The sequence below is a fragment of the Euleptes europaea genome, chromosome 10 (assembly GCF_029931775.1).
Source record: "Euleptes europaea isolate rEulEur1 chromosome 10, rEulEur1.hap1, whole genome shotgun sequence".
Taxonomy (NCBI): domain Eukaryota; kingdom Metazoa; phylum Chordata; class Lepidosauria; order Squamata; family Sphaerodactylidae; genus Euleptes; species Euleptes europaea.
In genome coordinates this window covers 45,176,770-45,198,141 of record NC_079321.1, presented here as the reverse complement: position 1 = coordinate 45,198,141, position 21,372 = coordinate 45,176,770, and the positions used below count along the sequence as shown (strand labels likewise).

Genomic DNA, 21,372 nt, shown 5'->3' with positions numbered 1-21,372 from the left:
GAGTCCAATTGCCAAAGAGGTCATTTTCTCCAGGTGAACTGATCTCTATCGGCTGGAGATCAGTTGTAGTAGCAGGAGATCTCCAGCTAGTACTTGGAGGTTGGCAAACCTAACTGGGGCTTCCATCCCATTGTAAAGCATTCACTATGGGAATGAATGAGGATGCATTTCTTGTCTTCATCCAACCATATATTTACAAAGGACTTTGTTACACTGGTAGGGTAAGTTCCTCTAATGTTAACCAAATAAAACATGGCTCACAGTGCAATCCTGAACAGAGCTCCAACTTTCTAAGACCATGGACTTCATCAGACTTAGAAGGGCGGAACTATGCTTGGGCTTGTAGTGTCAGTTTTACAGTCTCCTACTTGGTCACTAATGGGATAACTTGTGAAAAATGAATCCCATTCCGGGGCGGGGGGGGGGGGAGCTATTAGGCACTGATCAAAACTATTGCCTTTATTGACATGTTGAAAACTCAGCAAGGCTTCATCATTCATTGTTAACTACATAGCTACTAGCTTTGCACATTTTCATTCCTCCACTCTCCCTGCTTTGTACTCAACTTCGGTTGGAACCTGAGGAAAGCTTCCACTGATGAAAAGGGGAATGATTTATACTGACTCCCCCTCTCTCTGCAGACCTCCGGCTCCCCCCTCATACTGTTCCTGAAGGTCCCCTGTCCCCCAGGAGAAGCATTTGTGTGTGGGGAGGGGATAATTTGTGCTGCTCCATTGACAGCAATCCTTTCCAGTGGCAGAAATGATCTGCAGGATCCAAGCCAATCAATGGAGGTCCCAGATGAAATATGATCTTGTGGTTTCTTTAACTGCAGGGAGCTATATGCCTAAATGGGATGAGGGGGAGAACAAAGTGAGAATAGAAAGGAAACATTTCATGAGGAGCTGCCCTTCCTGCACTAACAAGCATTTCAATGGAACTCCCTGCAGGTGGTAATGCCTTATTAGCGCTTCATTAACAGCTGTTCCTATTGAGCAAGTTCAATTAACATTCAGTCCATGTGCAGCTTCAACGATCAACATATTTCCTGTTAGAACACATTTGTGTGCACAAGCCTTAGAGGTTATTTACCATTATTGTACAGAAATGGGTATGTGGAACCATTACTCTGCCATACCAAGATTTTGGAGTGGAGATGATGTCAGGAAATGACATTGTTTCTGGTGCTTCCCTTCACCCCTTCTGCCTAGCTAGAGATGAGGTTCGCTGCAGTGCACCAGGGAAAAACAGGGTTGCACTTACCTGTAACTGTTCATTGAGTGCTCTTCTGTGCAGGCACACATGGGACTGTGCATGTGCAGAGCCAGCCGCAGAGAAGATTTGTCAACTTCTGGAAATATCGGCTCCATAGAGTTCTCCCCCTCCCCTCTTGCCTGTGCCGAGGAGTTTTCCCGCTCAAACAGTCACGTGACAAGAGGGCATAAGGGAGCACTCTACCTCAGTTTTCCAGTGCTGCTATGGAGCCTCTGTCGGTCACCTGTAATTTGAAACAGCAGTACACAGTGGGGAAGGAGGGATGTGTGCCTGCACAGAAGACCACTCAATGAACAACAGTTACAGGTAAGTGCAATCCTGTTTTTCATCTTTGTGGCTTCTGTGCAGTCTAACATGGGAGAGTAGCAAGTTCACTTACTTAGGAGGCAGGTGTGCGACTGCTCATTTGAACAGTGACTGAGGTACCACTCTCACCACTGTGTCATTCTTGGAATCTACGTCCATTGAATAGTGATTGAGAAATGTCAACAGCATCAACCAGGTGGCCTCCCTGCAGATGTCTCCCAGATCGATGTGTGAAGCGAAGGTGGCAGAGGAAGCCTGAGCCCTGGTGTAATGGGCTCTTACCTGCAATGGGCAACCTGATGAGCCTTTTCGTATGCAAGCCTGATGGCCGAGGTGACCCATCTAGAGAGAGTCTGAGTGGATACACCCTTCCCCTTGTTCATGTCCTTGAAGCAAATGAACAGATTGTTTTCCTTTCTAAATGAAGTGATGTGTTTTAAATAGAACAACAGTGTTCTACGCACATCCAAGAAGTGTAATGTCCTGTCTGCTGTAGACTCCAGATTCGGAAAAAACACAGGCCATACAATGTCTTTAGACATGAAACCTTGACACCACCTTTGGGAGAAAGTCTACGCTTGGCCTCATAACCACCTTGTCAGTATGAAACTTTGTGAAAGGTGGATCGTGCTGTAGCGCCCTTCAGTCTCCCACTCTGCATGCAGTAGTAATCGCACCAAAAATGCTGTCATGTATGAGAGATGGTTCAAGTCACAAGTGGCCATTGGTTCAAATGGTGGGTACATCAGCTGTGATAGTACTAGAGAAAGGCTTCATTGTGGAGTCAGAGACCTAACAGGAGGTATAAGTTATTCAGGACCTTCAGGAACCTCTTGGAATGTGGGTTAGAAAACAGTGAGGTCGAATCAACACCCACATGAAATGCTGAAACTGCAGCCAGATCATCTTTAATTGAAGAATTAGAAAGTCCCATATCTTTCAATGTCAACAAATAATCAAACACATCTGATAGCATGCAATTGTCAGGTTTCAACCCTTTGGTGGTTGCCCACAATGTAAATCGTCTTCATTTAAAATTGTATGATTTCCTTGTGGCCGCCTTATGAGATGACAGTAGGACTTTGGCCACCCTATCTGACCATGTGTTCACAGTTGGACAAACCACATGCTCAGGTGGAGGGAACTGATGTCGTGGTGGTGTAAGGAACCTAACTCTAGGAGGTTGACGGACAGTGGGAGAGGTATGTGACACCGCCTGCCAGGTCCCACCGTGTGGAAAACCACACTCACCTTGGCCAATGTGGTGCTACTAGAAGGCATTTGGTTCCATCTGCCTTCAACTTGGTCACTACCCTGTGCAAGAGAAGGAAAGGAGGGAATGCATAAAGTAGCCGCCTTGTCTATTGTCCATTTTAGCTGAAAGGAATACCGACCTACAGCTGCTCTGGAACAATATTGTGGGGATTTCTTGATCTGAGCAGTGGCAAAGAGGTCTATGATCAGATGATCCTTCCACAATAGCTGAATAATCTCTGGAAGAGATATTCTGAACTTCTTAATATCAAGGAACTTATTAAGATTCCTAAGATCCAAGACAGAATGCTTCCCACCACCTTTTTTGTCAATTAAGAAATAACTGGAGTAGAACCACCCATGTGTACCAGGTTCTCAAACCCTCTGTAAGGCCCTCTTCTTAAACAATCCCGGAATCTCTTGTTGCAACAACTGTGGTACAGCAGTGTCCTGATTTGTAGGAGGAAGGCACAGAGGCCAGTCAGTGAATTCCAGGAAACTACCATTGTTTATTATAGGTAACACCCAAGCATAATATGTGATGGACTTCCACACTGAGTAGTGCCTATGCAACCTGTTTTCAAACAATGGGACTGAAGCTAGTCATGCTCTATTGTTCCCTTTATGGGGGTTATCTGAGAGGGGAGAAAGCATGTCTCTGTCCCCTTAGCTTATGTAGGAATTTTTTTTCCCTTTGGGAGGCCAAATAAGAGGGCCAAAATGGTTGGTAAGAAGATGGTTGGTACCTATATGGCCTTGGATAGTTCAGGACATAGTTCAGAGATGTACTTTTATTTGTCCTGGCACTGGGTTTATGAAGTAATGCCTAATGAGCGAGCATTATACCTGTTCTTTCTAATCCTGTCAATTATGGTATCAGTCTGCTCGCTAAACAAGGCTAAGCCTTCGAAAGGCAGGTCTTCAATCCTGGCCTTATTGTCAAATGATAGGGCTGATGTCCTAAGCCAAGATGGCATCTTAACGCCATTGTAGATGCCATTGTCTTACTACAGGTATCCGCAACACGACGTGCAGCATTTAACTGTTGCTTTCCTTTCCTTCCTTTCCTTTTATCCCTTAGAAGCTCCTTGATCAATTGATCTTGAGCAGCATATATCTAGTGTTGGAGGGATATAAGGACTGAAACAAATCTTGCCACTGACAATGTAGCCTTGGGGTCCCTATCACTTAGTAAAAAAGGCATTATGTCAGTCACAGAGGCATTGGATTTGTATATTAAAAGGGGGGAAATATAGTGCGATCGAAGTTCCTCGTACAAGCGGCATTCCAAAAGGGCATGGGCTAATGAGTCAATAGAGCCAGAAGAGCAAGGGCAGATCCTGTCTGAGTATGGTATATTCAGAATTCTGCCCTGCATTACCATAGAAGGGTTAGCATTCAATCTAGCCAAGCAAAAAACTCTACAGAGAAGAGGAGTTGTTAGATAATATATATAGGCAGGCAGACCACGTGGAGGGGGTATTCCGAAGAACTGGGATGAACAGACGCGACGAGCACGAAAAGTAGTGCTGTTATAATCGAGCTCTTTATGCGCTTTTTAATTTTGGTAAAAGCTTCAGTTTTCCCAAGATCTGATAACATATCCTGCGAGAAGCCCAACAACGCCAGTTTCTCATCGAAGATTTTTTGCCATGAGGATTTAAAAGGGTCATGCTTCAGTTGCTTTCCTAGGCATATTCCCTCCATCTGCAGGACCTTGGCCAACATCTTTTTATCATCATTTACGGTCTCTATGTACTAGAACATGCAGTCCCACGGGCAAGGAAGAACTGGTACCTACACATCACTGCCATAAAGTTGGCAATCCTCAGGCCCAAATCCCCAGAGGAATAAACTTTTGTGGCACAACATATTGATTTTGCACCCCTCTCCACTGATGATGCCGAGGAATGCTGATGGCTTTCAGCTGGTGGAGGCTCATACCGTCCCCAAACCAGGGGGTGACAGAAACAACAGGTGCAAGGACCCTGTTGGAACCAACACTGCTCTTGGTACCCTTCTCCATGTGAACAGTGCTGGCTGTGCAAAGCAGCCTCATGAATACTGGATGCCACGGCAGGGACCGCAACTACATTGTCCACAGATGATGGTGAGGCTCGCTCACTTGGAGAGGGCTACGGCATCCTTGGCTTCCTAGGAGGTCTCAGAGAACGGTCCCATTGAGTAGGTGGACTTCAACCAAGATGGCGATGAGCTACAGCATTGAGAGCAACATTGGTCTCTTGAGTCACTATGGGTGAAAACGCATGGTCACTTTATCCTCCTTTAATCCCTGTTTCAGCCACGATTCAGCCAGGATTGAATGCATGCGTTTCGCTTAATGCGCATTCGATCCTGGCTAAAACAGGGATTAAAGGAGGATAAAGCGACCGTACATTTTCGCCCTATGGCATCGAGGAGATTAATTCTGACGCAAAAGCACTGGAAAGTCTAAAGTAATTGAAGAAGGTGATCTGTGCAGGTTGCACAGAGGCAGCACCTGACTTTGAAGGCTTTGATCTCTCAAATCCGGTGGTGACTGTTGGTGCCGAGGAGATGCAGTCAGCGATTGGCGCCAAACCAGAGCCTTCATTGGCAATGTGGGGGAGAGCCGTTTTTTGGGTGTTTGCTTTTGTTTTGTCCCTGAATCAAATGGTTTGGGTTTGTTCTTCCACTTTTTTGCTGGAGTTTTGGAAGTGGCTCTTTGGTCAGTCGCTGACTTAGAAGTTGAGGCAGCCACAGGCACAGATATCATGGAGGGTGTGCAAGTCTTTTTACTCAAGTCCCCACTCAGTTCGGGGCCTAGGGATGTTTCCTACAGTGCGGCTTTCAAACATGCTGCCCTCTCTTGTCTTGCCTTGGGAGTAAACAGCCCACACATGTAGCAAGTTAAGCAAATATGTCCCTCACCTAAACACATCAGACACTCCTTATGGGTATCCTTTTGTGCCATCTTCGTGCCACTGCTTTGCACGTCTTGAAAAGGGCTCCCTTTTTACTGTTCTCCATTCCCAAACAAGTTGAAGAATTTACCTCAGATGGTTTTGACCTCAGAAAGCAAAGTATGTCCTCTCTCCACAGCGGCAGAAAGAGAACCGAGGGAAAGTACTTCCTCCTCTCCTCTTGTCCCATGACCGTTTGGGCAGGAAAACTCCTTGGCACTGACGAGAGGGGAGGGGGAACACTCCATGGAACCAATCTTTCCAGAAGCTGATCTCCGCTCCTGACTCTGTGCATGTGCGGTTCCATGTGGGACTGCACAGAAGTTACGAAGATGAATCTTTATTCTCTTTTCTCTCCTGAAGCTGTTTACAGAAGGGACATTTAAAGAAGCTTTTGTGTTTTCTGGGCTTGGAAGTGGAATGACGAATCTGTGCTAGACAGAAGATACAATTTAAAACGAGAACATACAATTTAAAATGAGAAGTTCAGTGGTTGTTTTAAGGCGGTCCTCTAGTCTCTGCTCTCTCCCAAGCATACACTGTCGCTTTACAATATTGCTTACAATCTGATAAATGAGCGGGTCAAAGAAGGGAAGATCTAGAAACACTCAATTCTACAAAAAACTAGAAATCGTTCTTCCCTGTGAATACAAATTCTTTAGAGAACAAAGAATGGTATCTGAGGAGACAGTCTAGCATTCTCCAGTTAGATGTTAAACCATCCAGCTCGTGTTTAGTTTAGTGTGCATTGTTTTTATGTTCTGTTTTAATATCAGAAGTGAAAAACAACATGCATACGATTGTTGATTTGTTAACAGTATGTTTGCCAGCCCTGGGTTGGGAAATACCTGGAGATTTTGGGGGTGGAGCCTGAGGAGGGCAGGGTTTGGGGAGGGGCTTCAACAGAGTATAATGCCATAGATTACACCTTCCAAAGTGGCCATTTTTCTCCAGGTGAACTGATCTCTGTTGCCTGGAGGTTGGCAACCATAAGTGCAGCCCTAATTAACAGTGCAATCACCACTTTAGGGTCAGGAAGCAATTTTCCTCCAGGCCAGACTGGCCAGAGATCCTGGAGGTTTTTTCCTTCCACATTCTGGGCATGGAGTAGGGGTCACTGGGGGTGTGTGTGTGTGCGGGGGGGGGGAAGGTAGTTGTGAATTTCCTGCATTGTGCTGGGGGTTGGACTAGATGACCCTGGTGGTCCTTTCCAACTCAATGATTCTGTAAGAGTTACTCCAGTCTAAGACCATTCATGTCAATGGGCTTAGACTGGAATAACTCAGCATAGTTGCTGTTAGTCCTCCAGATTAAGTGGGAATAGGAGGTTGTGAGTCTCAATACAATTTGTGATCTGAAGAAAGTGTGACATTCCCAAGCACTTTGCTGATTGTTGTGCATCTGCCCAGGTAACCCTGGCTCACAACGATCTGAGACTTATGTGAATGCCCTAGTACGAACAGAGCTGGGGTTGTGGCTTCTAAAGACTGGTGGGAGGGCCTAAATTGAGGGAAGGGATTGTGGATTTAATTATGGCCCCCCTACCATCCCATAATTTTAGTACTGATTCTCTCCCTGTGCCATTTTCCAAATTTCAAAGCCAAATGGAGCTACTCTTTGGCTTGTTATGGGTAACATACAGATCCACTTCATGGTTTCCCAAATAGCAAAAATGGTGTAAAGAGAGAAGTGTCACCCCCTTTTGTTATATCATTGCCTTGATCAAATTGTTCCCTCTTGCTGCTATTTACCAATAAATAGTACTTCATAGGTTCATGGATCTCCCAACATGTTCAGTGGAGTCCTTAGACTGTGGATACTCCCATGTTCACATGATAAGCATTAGAAGGAATAAAAGTTTGCAATGCATTAATGTGGACGACATGCCTTTGCTCATGAGTAAGTGCTCAGACACGTTCGCTACTTCAAAGATAAACTTTATTTACAAAATACAACCAGAAACTTTATTACTTGCAAGTTCCTCTTCTTTCTTTGCTTCCCATGAGCACACTCCTCTTAAACCAAATGGCACACCTTCTACAAAATAATTCTATATAATACACTGTATAAAATAGTTAATATACAGTGACTGGAACAGTGCCTCAAAAAAGACTGCTTATTCTTCTAGTATCTCTCGGGTGATTAAAAAAATATTTCTTCTTTGCTGTAGAAGAGAATATTTGATGAAGAAGCAGGTGTTCTACCAGAAAACTTCACTGAAGAAGGAAATTCTTGGCTTCAGACTTAGGATGCTAGTAAAATAACATTAGCTCAATGTCTCACCAGCAGGTAGCCTTGTTGTAGTGGCTGCTACAATAAAATTCCAACAGAGGTTTAATGTAGAGCACAATCCTGTCAGAGCTAAGCATTTTTTTAAAAAATCCGTTGGGTTTTTTGCATGCACATTAATTCTAGTAAGCAACACGAATTCCAGTTTTGGTCTACAGAATAAGACAAAGCATGTGGTTTTATCCCTTGTAATGAGAAACAACAAAATACGTTCAGCTTTTAAAAGGGAAAAATGTGGTACAGTTTAAAACACATTTCACTATAATGGAAACATTTAATTAAAACATGTACATGAACACCACAGTTTCTATATCTTTCCCTCTGCTTACCTTGCTAATCTACAGAAGAAAAATGGTGCCTGTCTGGACAGGGTTACCTGACCAGTTTGAGAACAGGCGCTCCGCAAGTGGCAAAGGAACGCGGCATGGCTGGATCTCTAAGAGCCTGCAGCACCTACAGAAACCTCTTGTGCATTTAAAGGGGAAATCGGCTGTGGAAACCTGATTACACACTTGGACTGATCTTTACTTCTTTGGGGCCATTTAAAACATAGCTACAGTTTATATTTTACTAGTGGGGGAACTTGTGAGGATTTGCAGTGAAAGGGAGAATAATTTTCCTAGTCCCTTTCTCCCTCTTCTTTTTTGCCTCCCCTGATGTGCCCACAACCCCTCCCCTTTCCTTTACATATCTCTCCCATCTGTATGGCAGTCTCTGCCCTCATCCACTCACCCTGCCTTTTCACCTTTTCTCTCTCCCCCCTCTGTAGTTTCTATCTTCTCTTCTTCCTACGTTTTACCTATTGTAGTCTCTCTCCCTCTTTGACCTCAGCAAAGGTCACCAAGATCTCACGACATAGGGCTGAACTGGACAATACAGCATCTGCCTCCTCCCCCTGCCATTTTCCCAACCTGCAATGGTGCTGGAAAAATGGCAGAGGGGGGAGACAGGAGCCACTCTAGCCCCCATGCTGCAGTAACCTCTACAGATCCTGTGGTGCAGTTTAAAGGGGTTCTTCGCTGGGAACTCACTGCTTCAAAATGGCGGGCTCCCCAGGGCATCCCCAGGGACTTCAGTGTCATCGACTGTGGCCCATAGTCTCATGAGGTGTTGGTGGCATTCTCTTCTTAAACATGCACACAATGCTTCTATGATTTTAGTGTTTTTTTTTAAACTCCCAATGCATTTGTACCTATCAGCTGTTTAAGGGGAAGAGATATGTGTATGTAAGAGAGTGAAAGAATGGACATGACAAATCTGGCTGCTGTGCATGCTTCCACAGATGTTTGTAGCCTAGTTGGATTGTTTTGCACCCTCCTGACAAGCCTCTTTTTTGTATATAACACATAGACACAAAATTATTGCACAGCCAATCAGATCTCCAGTGGCCAATCAGAAGCACTGCTGAGCAAAAGCCCCACCTGGTCCCATCCATTTTCTAAAAAACACTTGGTGAGTGCCAGGAAAGGTGTCACTGGATGCCACAGCATTCATGGGTGCCACACTGGGGACCCTTGCACTAAATACTTGCTAGTACCTTTTATAGTGGGATTTCAATTGATGTCTAGCTGCATGAATACCACTTGATTACTGTAGATTTGATGAATGGCAGCTGAATGGGTGACCTGACCACTGAATATTGACCACTGAATAGCACTATGTGAAAAATATGTCATCATGCTAACAATATGAATTTGCACATCTGAGCAGAATAAGATGGTGCTTTAGCTATGGAAGCTGCCTTGCATTGTCAACAATTATGCCAAAGGATTGCTATGCCTATTTCTATTTAATTCAGTTCAGTTAAAAGGTTGCAGACCCAAGAAGCCAAATATGGAATATAATGGGAACAGTACTGTTGAGTTTTATTGGGCCAAAGACTTCCAAAGAACATTAGAGGTTGCAACCAAAGAACAATACTCATCTGCTTGGGACTCAGCAATAGAAAACTGTGGTACTAAAGTTTCAAACTACAGCACTGTTCAGGCAGAACAGAAGTATTCAGGAGTCAGCTCCTCAGAGCATGTGGGAATGTGATTCTGAAAATACAGCATGTAGATGTGTTCTAATCTAAGAAAACAAGGCAGGCCAGCTTTAAAAATGGCCGTCTTTCAGAATCTTAGACATTGAAGGTGTAGCGTAGAAACAGAGGTTCTACATTTGAGTCAGTGTGTCCTCCTATCAGCATGTTTCCTATATATCACACACAGTAGACTGCACAATCCAAATCAATCTGTACTGCCCTTTGTATATACTACAAATTTGATTCATCATACCAAATCCTGGATAAAGATCCTAATTTTGTATCCAGTCATGAGAACGTTTGTTATTGGCTTAGGTAGAAGATATCCATCCGTCTATTGACTTATTTTATGAACCATATTGTTTGTCTCAGTCCTGAATAAGGTCAGCAATCTTTGTTAAGCAAGAGCAGGAATAAATATTTCCTTTTACTCTCAAATTGTGCCATACTAGGGTGGCAGTAAAAGAAAAACTTGCATGTTTGTCTATAAGTTGTGTTTCTGCGGCAAGTAGAAAAAACCCATAACACTTCCATATAATAGAACTAATGTAGCGGTACTCTGACAAGTCCAATTTATATTGTCTGTTGCCTTCATAGAAGAGAAAAAATAGAACAGCTATTCAAACCTATTATTACATTTGAGAAATCATTAGTCTCACAGGAGTAATAAGTGTGCTATTAACATTCTGAATGCATTTTCAGCTTCTGTGTTTTAAATAAAACATTATAAATATGCAAATTTTGGATCAACAAATCCAAAATAAAATGCACTGAAAATACTGATATGTAGACAAAAGTTTATTTACACCATACAACATTTTAAATATTTTATACACAGCTGCAGCAGGAAAAGCTACTTTCGAGCTTCCCAGAGAAAACTGCAATAATAAAGATGTGAAATATATTATTCATATAAAAGTGAGATTATTACTTTATTGCATTTAAAGCAATGAAGAATGTAGCTCAACAGACATTCATTTAATGACGACAAAACTTTGCTTTTTTATATTATAAAGTAAAAAGTGTAGTAATGGCCAAACAGACTGTTATAAACTTTAAAAACTGCATAAATATATACATTGTGCTTCATGGTGAAGTTTTCTGAAAACTAAACCAAATGAAGCTGTTACAACATGAACCGTTGCTTGAGGTTTATCTATAAAGATTTACCTTACAAATCCATTCCACGGGTACTTACAAGACACGATGGTAAGAATTGTACACCTGGGTTCTCCACTAGTTTTGGCTAGTGGGACTATATCATACGAAAAGAAATCACTGACATTTGGCACATGAAGGTCCTGACACACGTTCGCCACAATGTTCAGATAGGCATGTCAGGCTTCCCAAGTCTCTGGAGCGTCAGTGCAAATAAAATTGTTCTCTATTTTTGCTTTTGCTTCAGTTTGTTTGCATCTTTCGTTAAACCTCCGTTTGGAAATCACCTTCTTGTACATCTAGAGGCAAATTCAGACACTTCTCCCATTCTGCTGGTCTGAGTTCTAAAGCATCTTTTGCCTCTGAATCTAATACGTTTATTGTGGTATAATGTTGGTATTCACTTGTGTTTTTGAAACTGTCCCAGGGAGCCTTGTTGGCTGCTGATGGATTTTCCTGTGAAAGTGAGAAGAGGGAAGGGAAACAAAATTAAGCTTCCTTTTTTTAGCTTGGATCGTTTGAAACAGCCACACGAGAAACAGACGTCAAAGTGATAAGATGGCTTTGAAGAGAGCCAAACTGGCTGATTACTCATTCCTTTCTATGAGTAATCAGTACATTGGAAGTCTTGCCAGCGGAACTGCCAACACTATTCCCAGTAGCTGGCTTGGAATAGAACACTGCAAGGGCTCACTGACCATCAATGACAGCTGAATATTCAGTTGCCATTTCCTAACAGAGATTGAGAATCTGTGTGGGTTAACGGTGACCCTGCGAGAAAACATGCTGAAATGTTAATCTTTTCCATATGCAATAATGGGATGCAACAAGCCACAAACATCAATTGTAAGTACACCATAAATGAAGCTATACATGGGGAGGGGCTGTGGCTATGGCTCAGTGGTAGAGAATCTGCTTGGCATGCAGAAGGTCCCAAGTTCAATCCCCTGCATCTCCAGTTAAAGGGACTAGGCAGGTAGGTGATGTGAAAGACCTCTGCCTGAGACCCTGGAGAACCACTGCAGGTCAGAGTAGACAATACTGACTTTGATGGAGCAAGGGTCTGATTCAGTATAAGGCAGCTTCATGTGTTCATGTGAATACAGATACAACAGGTGAAGAATGGGTCCTGACATTGGAGACCAGCGCCTCCTCTTTCTCTCTCTCATGCTAGGTGCGACTGCCATTTTGCTTGTAGAAAACTTGTACTTTTAACAGTGCAGTTCTAAGCAGTTACACCCACTGAAGTCCATTGCACTGTTAATTTTATAAATACACCAAATAGTACCATTTTATAAAAGATGCATTTTATATTAAAGCAGTAAACAAGTTGAGCTTTTTTAACAAAGAAAGTAATGTGTATGTTTTCATTTCCCCTCAAACCCCAGAAAAAACTCATGGTTTCATAGTTTCTGGAAGTTTATATCTCTACCCCTGGGTCCCTGAGAGGTAATTTTGTTCTCTATGCCCAGTCACAACCTTGAAGATTAACCAAAGGGTGCTGAAATTTACTGGATCTGTGTGCCAAGGATGTAAAATACAAATCGAGTGCCATTCTTGGTGACTGCCTAACAAGTCAGAGGATTCTTCTTCTTGGAAGAGCACAAAAGCTCAGCAGTAGCTTTCAATGCTGAGGTTAATCCCCTTGGTGTGTGTGAAAACAGGGTTACACTTATAGGTAACTGATGTTCATCATTGGTCTTCTGTGCAGGCACACATTGGGGACTACGCATGTGCATGCCTGCCTTGAATGTTTCTCTAGCTTTTACGGTCCAGGGGGCAGTAGACCTTGGCTTGAGCTCCCAGCGACCATTTCCCTCTTGATGGACACATGCCTACGGTCCAGTGCCCTGCCTCTCAGTTCTGCCTGAGTCGCCACAATGATCCAAGCTACTTAAAGCATAGAGCTCGCAGAAGGGCAGGAGGGAGGGATGTGTGTCTGCACAGAGGACACTCGATGGACATCAGTTGCAGGTAAGTGCAACCCTGTTTTCATCATCAGTCTTCTGTGCAATCCCACATTGGGATTCTAACAATCTATGCCACTGGTGGTGGAAGAGCTCTATGACTGACCTGAACAAAACATCACCTGCAGAACTGCTTTCCCCACCAACGCATCTCTTCTTTCCTTCACATCCAGGGCGTAATGCTTCACAAACGTCTCAGATGAGGACCATGTCATAGCTTTGCAGATCACCTGAATTGAAACTCCACCTAAAAACGCTGTGGAGTGAGCAGCTGTCCCCAAAGGACAACTCACACTCGCTTCAGCATAACACCTCTTTATTGTGGACACAATCCAATGAGACAAAGTCTGTGAAGAAACTTTCTTCCCTTTTCCAGGACCAGCATAAGCAACAAATAAAGCCCTGTCCTGTTTAACACTCTACCTAAATAAAATAACAGTGCTCTCCTAACATCCAAACTGTGCATTTATCTTTTGGACTCAGAGGTAGGGTTGGGGAATAAAACTGGCAACACAAATTCCTGACCCAGATGAAATGTTGAAACCCCCTTAGGTAGAAAATATAGACCTTTCCTCAATACTACCTTTTCCTGGAATACTTTAAGGAAGGGGGATTCCACACACAATGCTGCAAGATTACTAACAAGTCTTGCAGATGTAATCACTATCAAAAAACAAACTTTCATAGATAAAGAAGCCAATGAAACCGTGGCTAATGGCTCAAAGGCTCGAGACATAAGATCAGCCAAAACAAACAATAGTGACCACTGTGGTACTACCTTAGACCTAGGAGGGTCAACATTAAATAGGCCCTTAAGGAAGCTCTTAGGAAGCATGTGAGAAAACACAGTCTGTTCCTGAACAGGGAGATGACACACAGAGATTGCCGCCAAGTGTACCCTACCTGAAAAAAATGCTAACCCTTGCTGCCTCAAGGCCAACAAGTACTGAAAAGTTTATTGTAGAGAAGCACTCCAAGGGTCAACCCCTTTAGATGCCACCCACTCTGAAAAATGCTTCAATTTTAGACTATAAGAATGCCTCAGTGGCTGGTTTTCTAGCCTGGGCCAACAGCACCATCACTTTCTCTGAGAATCCAAAGCCTTTGGCCAACTCTCCAAGCTGTTAAATGCAGATGATCCACATTGTGGTGCCTCTGCGAACCCACTAGTATCAGGTCGGGATCATCTGGCTGATGCCAATACAATCCCCTGCATTAGCATTGGGAACCATATTTGACGTGGCCAAAATGGGGCAATTAGAATAGTAGAGGTCTTGTCCTGCACCATCTTTGCTACCACTCTGCCCACCCATGGAATGGGCATAAATGTATAAAAGAGAGCTCTTGTCCAAACCATCTGGAAAGCATCTCCTAAGGACCATGGCTGTCTTCCCGCAATGGAGCAAAACCTCCTTGCCTTTGCGTTTTCCCCTGTGTCAAACAGATCCACAGGAAACCCCATTGTAGAAATATGGGATACACAAACTGATCTGGCAACTCCCATTCGTGGTTCAGCGATATCACCTTGCTCAGCTGGTCCACCTCAACATTGCTGGAACCAGCAATATGAATTGCCTGAAGGGCCACCATGTTCCCAAGGGCCCACTCCCATATTTCCACAGCTTCCCAAGACATACACTGGGAGCTCATGCCCCCCGCTTGTTGAGATGGTACATAGCGGCCGTATTGTCCATCTGGACCAACACTCCCTTGCAACGTATCTGTAAATGAAGTTAGGGCATACTTAATGGCTTTTAGTTCAAGAATATTAATATGAAACTCCCTTTCTGATGACAAGCTTTCACCCTGCACTGATGACCCAACGCAGTGAGCACCCCAGCCCTGCATTGACGCATCTGATGTGACAACCACATCATGAAAAAAGGACGAAATGGGGTACCCATAAACAAAACACTATCCTGTGCCCATTTGGCCAAAGACCTTATTATTGTCCTTGGGATGGATAAGCTCTTGTAAGGTGAATGAAAATTTGGTCTAAATACCCCCACAAACCAAAGTTGAAGAGGTCTCATATAAAGTCTGGCTAGCATTATTTCCCCAGTCGTAGCCATCATAAAACCCAACAGGAATTGAATGGCCATCACAGTTTGGAAGCAATCTCTTTCTAAACATTGTGTTAATGGTCAGACCCTTATCCTTGGGGAGAAAACCCCTGCCTTCCTTAGAGTCTATGCAGGCACCAATAAACTGGACCTGCTGTGCTGGTTCCAATTTTGATTTCTTATAATTTATAACTAAACTCAAATGTTCACAAATATGAACAATGACCCTCACATCAGCCAAGAGCTGTTCTCTTGAAGAAGCCACTATTAACCAATCATCTAAATATAGGTACAGAGTACATCCATGCAATCTTAGGAAAGCCACCACTGGTGCCAGGCACTTGATGAATACTCGGGTGCTGTTGCCAACCAAAATGGTAAAACTGTGTATTGGTAAACCTTTTCTTCATAACGAAATCTACAGAATCTCCTGTGATCTAGATGTATGCGCACATGAAAATAAGCATCTTTTAGATCCATTACAGCGAACCAGCAACATTTCTTTAATAGTTGCATTACAGACATTAAAGAAACCATTCTAAACTTACTATTTTTTTAAAAAAAAACTTACTATCTCTTCACCCCCATCTTTCTTTTGAACCAGAAAAAACCTGGAATAAAAACCCAACTGAACATCAAGATTTAAAACCTCTTGCAAGGCTCCTTTGTTTAACAACTCCTTCACCTCCTCATCCAACTGAGGTAAGCGATTATGTATTGCCTCATGAGCCCATTGGCCCAGAGGTAATGACCTGAACTTTAATTTGTAACCAAAGTGAACAATGTTAAGTACCTAACTTCAGTTGTGATTTCTGAACACTTTTCAAAATAAGACTGCAAACGGCAGCCAAACTATGGTAACTCTGAACTATCTGCAACTGGCAGATTTCCCAGCCTGATGAGATTGCTTTCTTCCTTGCCCTTGACCATTCTTGGGCCTGGCAGTGGCCTTTCCTCTACCAAACTGCTGCTGCCGAAAACCTCTCTGTTGAGGATACGCTGTATGGTATTGTCCACAAGGATGATACTCCCTCTGAGGGAACTGCCATGCCAGTCGGTAAGCCGATCTCTGATATGAAGCTGAGGAAGTAGATGGTGTAATCCCAAGCAACTTTGCTGTTGACTTATTCTTTATAGTTTGGGACAAAGTCTCATTGGGGGACTCTGAAAACATACCCCTCACATGGGAGATCCTCCACCACTCGGTGGGTTTAAATTGGTAAGGCAGTTGAGCGTAGCCAGGAGTGTCTACACAGGGTCACTGTAGAAGCCATCGCTCTAAACGAAGCAACAGCTGCATGTCTTCCAGCATTTATCTGCTCCTTAGACAACTTCAGCGCCTCTGTATGAATAAGCCTTGCTAAAGACCTCTTCTCTTCTGGCAACAACTCCAAGAAAGAGCCTACCTTGCTCCACAGGAACAACTGGTACCCAGCCATGATGGCCTGATAGTTGGCAATTCTCAGGTTCATGGCTGAAGAAGAGTAAAATTTTCATCCAATGGCATCCAACTTTCTCCCCTCCTTATCCACAGGGGTAGCATGGTAAGATTGCCTCCTCCCTCTAGGCTGCATCTCATCCAATGACAGATCCAATGCAATGTCTGAACCAACCTCAGAACCAATCAATTGTTCTCCATGCTCCTCTTCATTGGAATCATACATCATCAGCCCAACATCCATAGAAGTCGAATCCAGCGACACCTCCGATAACCTGGCCACTGGAACCGATTGCGACCTCACAAATTCTACCCACTCCTGGAGAATTGCAGAGGATGAGCTACATGGCCATGCAGGAGACGGTCTTCTTTCCTGCCCTCTATTAACCTTCTTTTCCTTTCAAGCTCCCATGACCCACAGGTCTTGAGCAGTTAATGGGGAGTTTTTTTTTCTATTTCTTTAAGGAAAATATGGTGGAGAGATATTTGGCCACTGTCAGCTATGCTTGGAGCTCTATCCACCAGCAAAAAGGGGACTATTTTATCACCTGTTACGGTGGCAGGTAGTTTTGTTAAAATAAGAGTGATCCATAGGTTATGTTGGAGTTAAAACTGGGGGCACTCCAACATCATATAAGAGAGTGTATCAATTTTCTTCGTATTACATGAGCAAAGTCTTTCTGGGTAGGGTAAATTGCCATATCTTCCATTCAGCACTGATGAAGCAAGCATAAAGGCTCTTCAGAAACCCGGGACTGTTATATTGCTGACATATGGTAGAGTTCGCAGAGGAGGAAGGATACCTAAGAACTGGGTAGAGCATACTCTTCGAGCACTCATTGTAGAGCTAGAATAATCCATTTTTTTTGTGTAGCTCTTAATAGCTAATACAGATTTTCTTTTCCCCACACTTAATAAAGTATCCTTAGATAGGCCTAGAAGTGATAATTTTTTATCGATTTCTTGCATCCAATGGGAGTTGAACTGATCTTGATTTAACTCATAAATAAGGCCATCCTTCTCAGTTGAAAATATAATCTTAAAACGATATTTAAAGGCTTGCAGCCATTCTTTGGCTTCGATGGAGCCTTGGCCTAGTTCTAACATTAAGCTTACTCCAGGTACACATCTTGGAGCCCCTGTAATATGCCGTAAAAATCAACACAATGGAAGATCAGTACTTTCATTGATCTCAAGGATCCAAACACCGTATAAAAGTTGTGGAGTGATTTTCATATAAAACACTTGCAGTCCCCCGGGATATATTTTCCTCCTTTATAAAAGGGAAAAAAACGTTCAGTTGCTGCCACCAAAGACCCTCTATTAACATTACACATCGCTGAACAACAAGGCCTCGGTTCCGAGTGCTCCCTCAGTTTCAACTCCACATCCGAGATAGGAATGACTGGAAACACCAACCTCACTGATGGAGTTCTAGGCAGTGGCAGAATCGGGGCTCCCGGTTCCTGTCTTGTAACCAACTCCGTAGCTGACTCCTCCAAAGACTTGTGCACTGACTTAAAACTCTCCTTGTGCTTTGTCTTGCACTTAGCTTTCTTTGCAGGCGGATCCAAGAGACTTTTCGGAACTAGTGGAGATCTCAACCTCCTCTGAACTGAATCTTTGATCGGAACCGAAGGAACTGACTTAACGGCTTTTCTGTGCCATATCGTCTGCACTCTTGAGCTCAATATAAGATAAGAGGGGGAATTAATCACACCATGAAAACCACCCAAATTCTTCTCAAAATAGACGATGATGACAAGCAACGCTAGAGTGAACCTACTCAGTTAGTGGCAAAGAAGGAACTGAGGGGCAGGGCATTAGACCGTTAGCATGAGCCCATTGAGAGGGAAACAGTTGCTGGGAGCTCGAGTCAAGATCTAGAGCCCCCTGGAGTGTAAAAGCTAGAGAAACCTCTGAGGCAGGCCTGCACATGTGCAGTCCCCAATGTGGGACTGCACAGAAGACTGCACAGATCTCATCAGATCTCAGAAGCTAAGCAGGGCTGGCCCTGGATAGTACTTGGATGGGAGACCATCAAGGAATACCAGGGTAGCTATGCAGAGGAACACAATGGCAAACCACCTCTGTTAGTCTCTTGCATTTAATAGTTGACATGCAGTGGTACTGAGGCTGCAGTCCTTTGTGTGCTCTGGTGACTCTGGGAAGAATGAGTGGCTAGAAAAGCAAGGAAGGGGTGCTGAGGAAAGGAGGACTGCACAGCTTTTCATGTACCATACTGACAGCCATGTAGCCCCTTTCCATACTGCTTAAGAATATAAGAACATCATCGGCGTTCCTTTTAATTAACCCTGGGTCAGCAACAAGAGCCTTGCTGGATCAGACCAGTGGTCCTCTTAATCCAGCATCTTGTCTCACCGAGTGGCCAACCAGTTCCTGTTTTACTGTTACCATCCTGCATAGGGTTGCCTGGAGGCAGAATTTCAGGGGCAGGGACAAACCATTTGGTGGCGTGCCAATGTCACTTCTGGTAAACCAAAAGTGGCATTGTCATGCTGGAGTGACACTCTACAATTCACTCAAAACTCAGTGGTTACACCCCCATTTCCCTCCTGCTGCCTTGCTAGGGTTGCCAACCTCCAGGTAGTAGCTGGAGACCTCCTGCCATTACAACTGATATCCTGTTGATAGAGATCAGTTCCCCTGGAAAAAATGGGCTGCTTTGGCAATTGGACTCTATGGCATTGAATCCTTCCCCTCTCCAAACCCCGCCCTCCTCAGGCTCCGACCCCAAAACCTTCCACCGGTGATGAAGAGGGGCCTGGCAACCCTATGCCTTGCTGAGCAGCAGCAGAGAACGGGGGCCCACACTGGGAGGTGTAACAGGAGACCTCCCCCCCCCCCATACAGGAGAGAAACATTAAAGCATGACTGTCATGGCAGAGCTGGGTATTTGTTCCCCCAGGAAGGTCGGAAGGGTCATTTTACCCACACAACACCTCTGGAAAGTAGGAGAAGCTCTGAAGCAATGGCTCGCTCAAGGTGACTCAGTAAACTTGGAACTGGACTTGGAAGTGCCTTTTCCACAACCAACCTAATTCTCTGGCTGTTGCACAACATGAGTTCTCAGTAGGCATTCATGATAAATAGAGAATGTTTTATTTTGAGGCGTTCTTAAATCTTGATGCTCAGCGAGAAAGGCAGACTGTAAATAAATAAACTTCTGTCACCTCTGTGTTCTCGTTAACTAGCACAGTATAACTTATTAAAGTACATAATAGGAAAATAAGAAAAAAAATACTTACCATGCTGCCTGATTTTGGTACATCTCGAAATCTGTCTAGTGTCTGAAATTTTTGATTTAATTCCTGAAACAATTCCATGTGCCTCTTCCTCGTATGCATGACCTTCTGCAAAATGCAATATAATTGCTTAATATTTTACAACGAACCACAACATAGTTTTAAAAGAACCATTATTTCTTCCAACTTAATAAAGCAAATTGAATTTGTCTGGCCTGTCTCTTTTCTATAGACACAAGAAATGGAAATGAATTGCACTGGCTCCTGTTTAATCTTAGTAATACACTTCCTGGATAGGGCGTGTTGCTTTTTGTCTCTGCCTTTACTGAACTGCCAAAAACAGTAGCAATTTCTTTTGTCCCGCTGCAGATGAGTCATGAATATAGCAGCCGTGTCTGCAAAAGACCTTCTTTGTCAGTTTACCAGTTTTTAAAGAAATGTGTATAATGCTGAAAAAGTTAATGTCTTGGAAAATAGCATCATTCAATATTTAATAAGGTGAATGTGAAAGTACCAGTACTGCTATGTGCATCTCATTAAAAGAACATCTGTCTGGCATACAGCATCCGAAGTTATCATTGTGATGGGTTATTAGTTGTGATATGGCAGCATCAAGGAGCCCCCCTACTATGTATGCTCAGTCAACAGTAAGTACCACAATGCAGAGTTTAACTGCATCATAGACATGCTGAGGTATGCAGGCTCCAGGTCAGACTAGACATAAATCACAGGTCTCTGTACACCCTTAAAGGCTTAGATGCAAGTAGGGTTGCCAATCTCCAGATGGGGCTTGGCGTTATCCTGGAATTACAATTGATCTCCAGACAACTGCAATCAGTTCCCCTGGAGAAAATGGCCGCTTCCAAGAGTGGTCTGCATGGCATCACATCCCTGCTGATTCCCTCCCCTTCCCAAACTCTGCCCTCCCTAGACTCCCCCCTCCAAATCTCCAGGAATTTCCCAGCCCAGAGTTGGTGACATTAGTTGCAGCTACGCCCATACATTTTCCTTTAAAGGCCTATGCTGGGAGGCAGTTTTGAAATCACAAGGGGGTTGGAAGATTGAACTCCTTCTCTCTGTTTGGCTCTGTCCTGAATGGGGGCCTCTCATGCTTACAGTTAATTTAAATTTTAAATTTTGAAAGTTATAAATCCAACCCCCAAACAGAAATAAATAAAAATATAACAAAATTTAACAACAACGATTGCAAATCTATAAAACATTTCCAAATAAATATGTCCATGTGCAACTGTTGTCTATGGGCGAAAATGCATGATCGCTTTAGCTTTCTTTATTCCCTGTTTCAGCCAGGATTCAGCAAGGATCGAACGCATGCGTTTCGCTGAACGTGCATTCGATCCTGGCTAAAACGGAATAAAGGAGGCTAAAGC

At 43.6% G+C, this 21,372-nt stretch overlaps 1 protein-coding gene across 6 annotated transcripts in view; it reads right to left on the bottom strand.

The window, feature by feature from the left end:
* Positions 1-10,874: 10,874 nt before the first annotated feature.
* Positions 10,875-21,372, bottom strand: part of ADGRB3 (adhesion G protein-coupled receptor B3) — a 576,088-nt gene continuing 565,590 nt past the window's right edge. For all 6 annotated transcript variants that reach the window (XM_056856072.1, XM_056856071.1, XM_056856073.1 and 3 more), the window contains 2 exons: positions 19,985-20,089; positions 10,875-11,703 (listed from right to left, as the gene is read on the bottom strand). In XM_056856072.1, the coding sequence (XP_056712050.1) occupies positions 11,512-11,703; positions 19,985-20,089 (297 nt within the window). In that variant the 3' untranslated portion in view covers positions 10,875-11,511. The remainder of the gene's footprint in view (positions 11,704-19,984; positions 20,090-21,372) is intronic.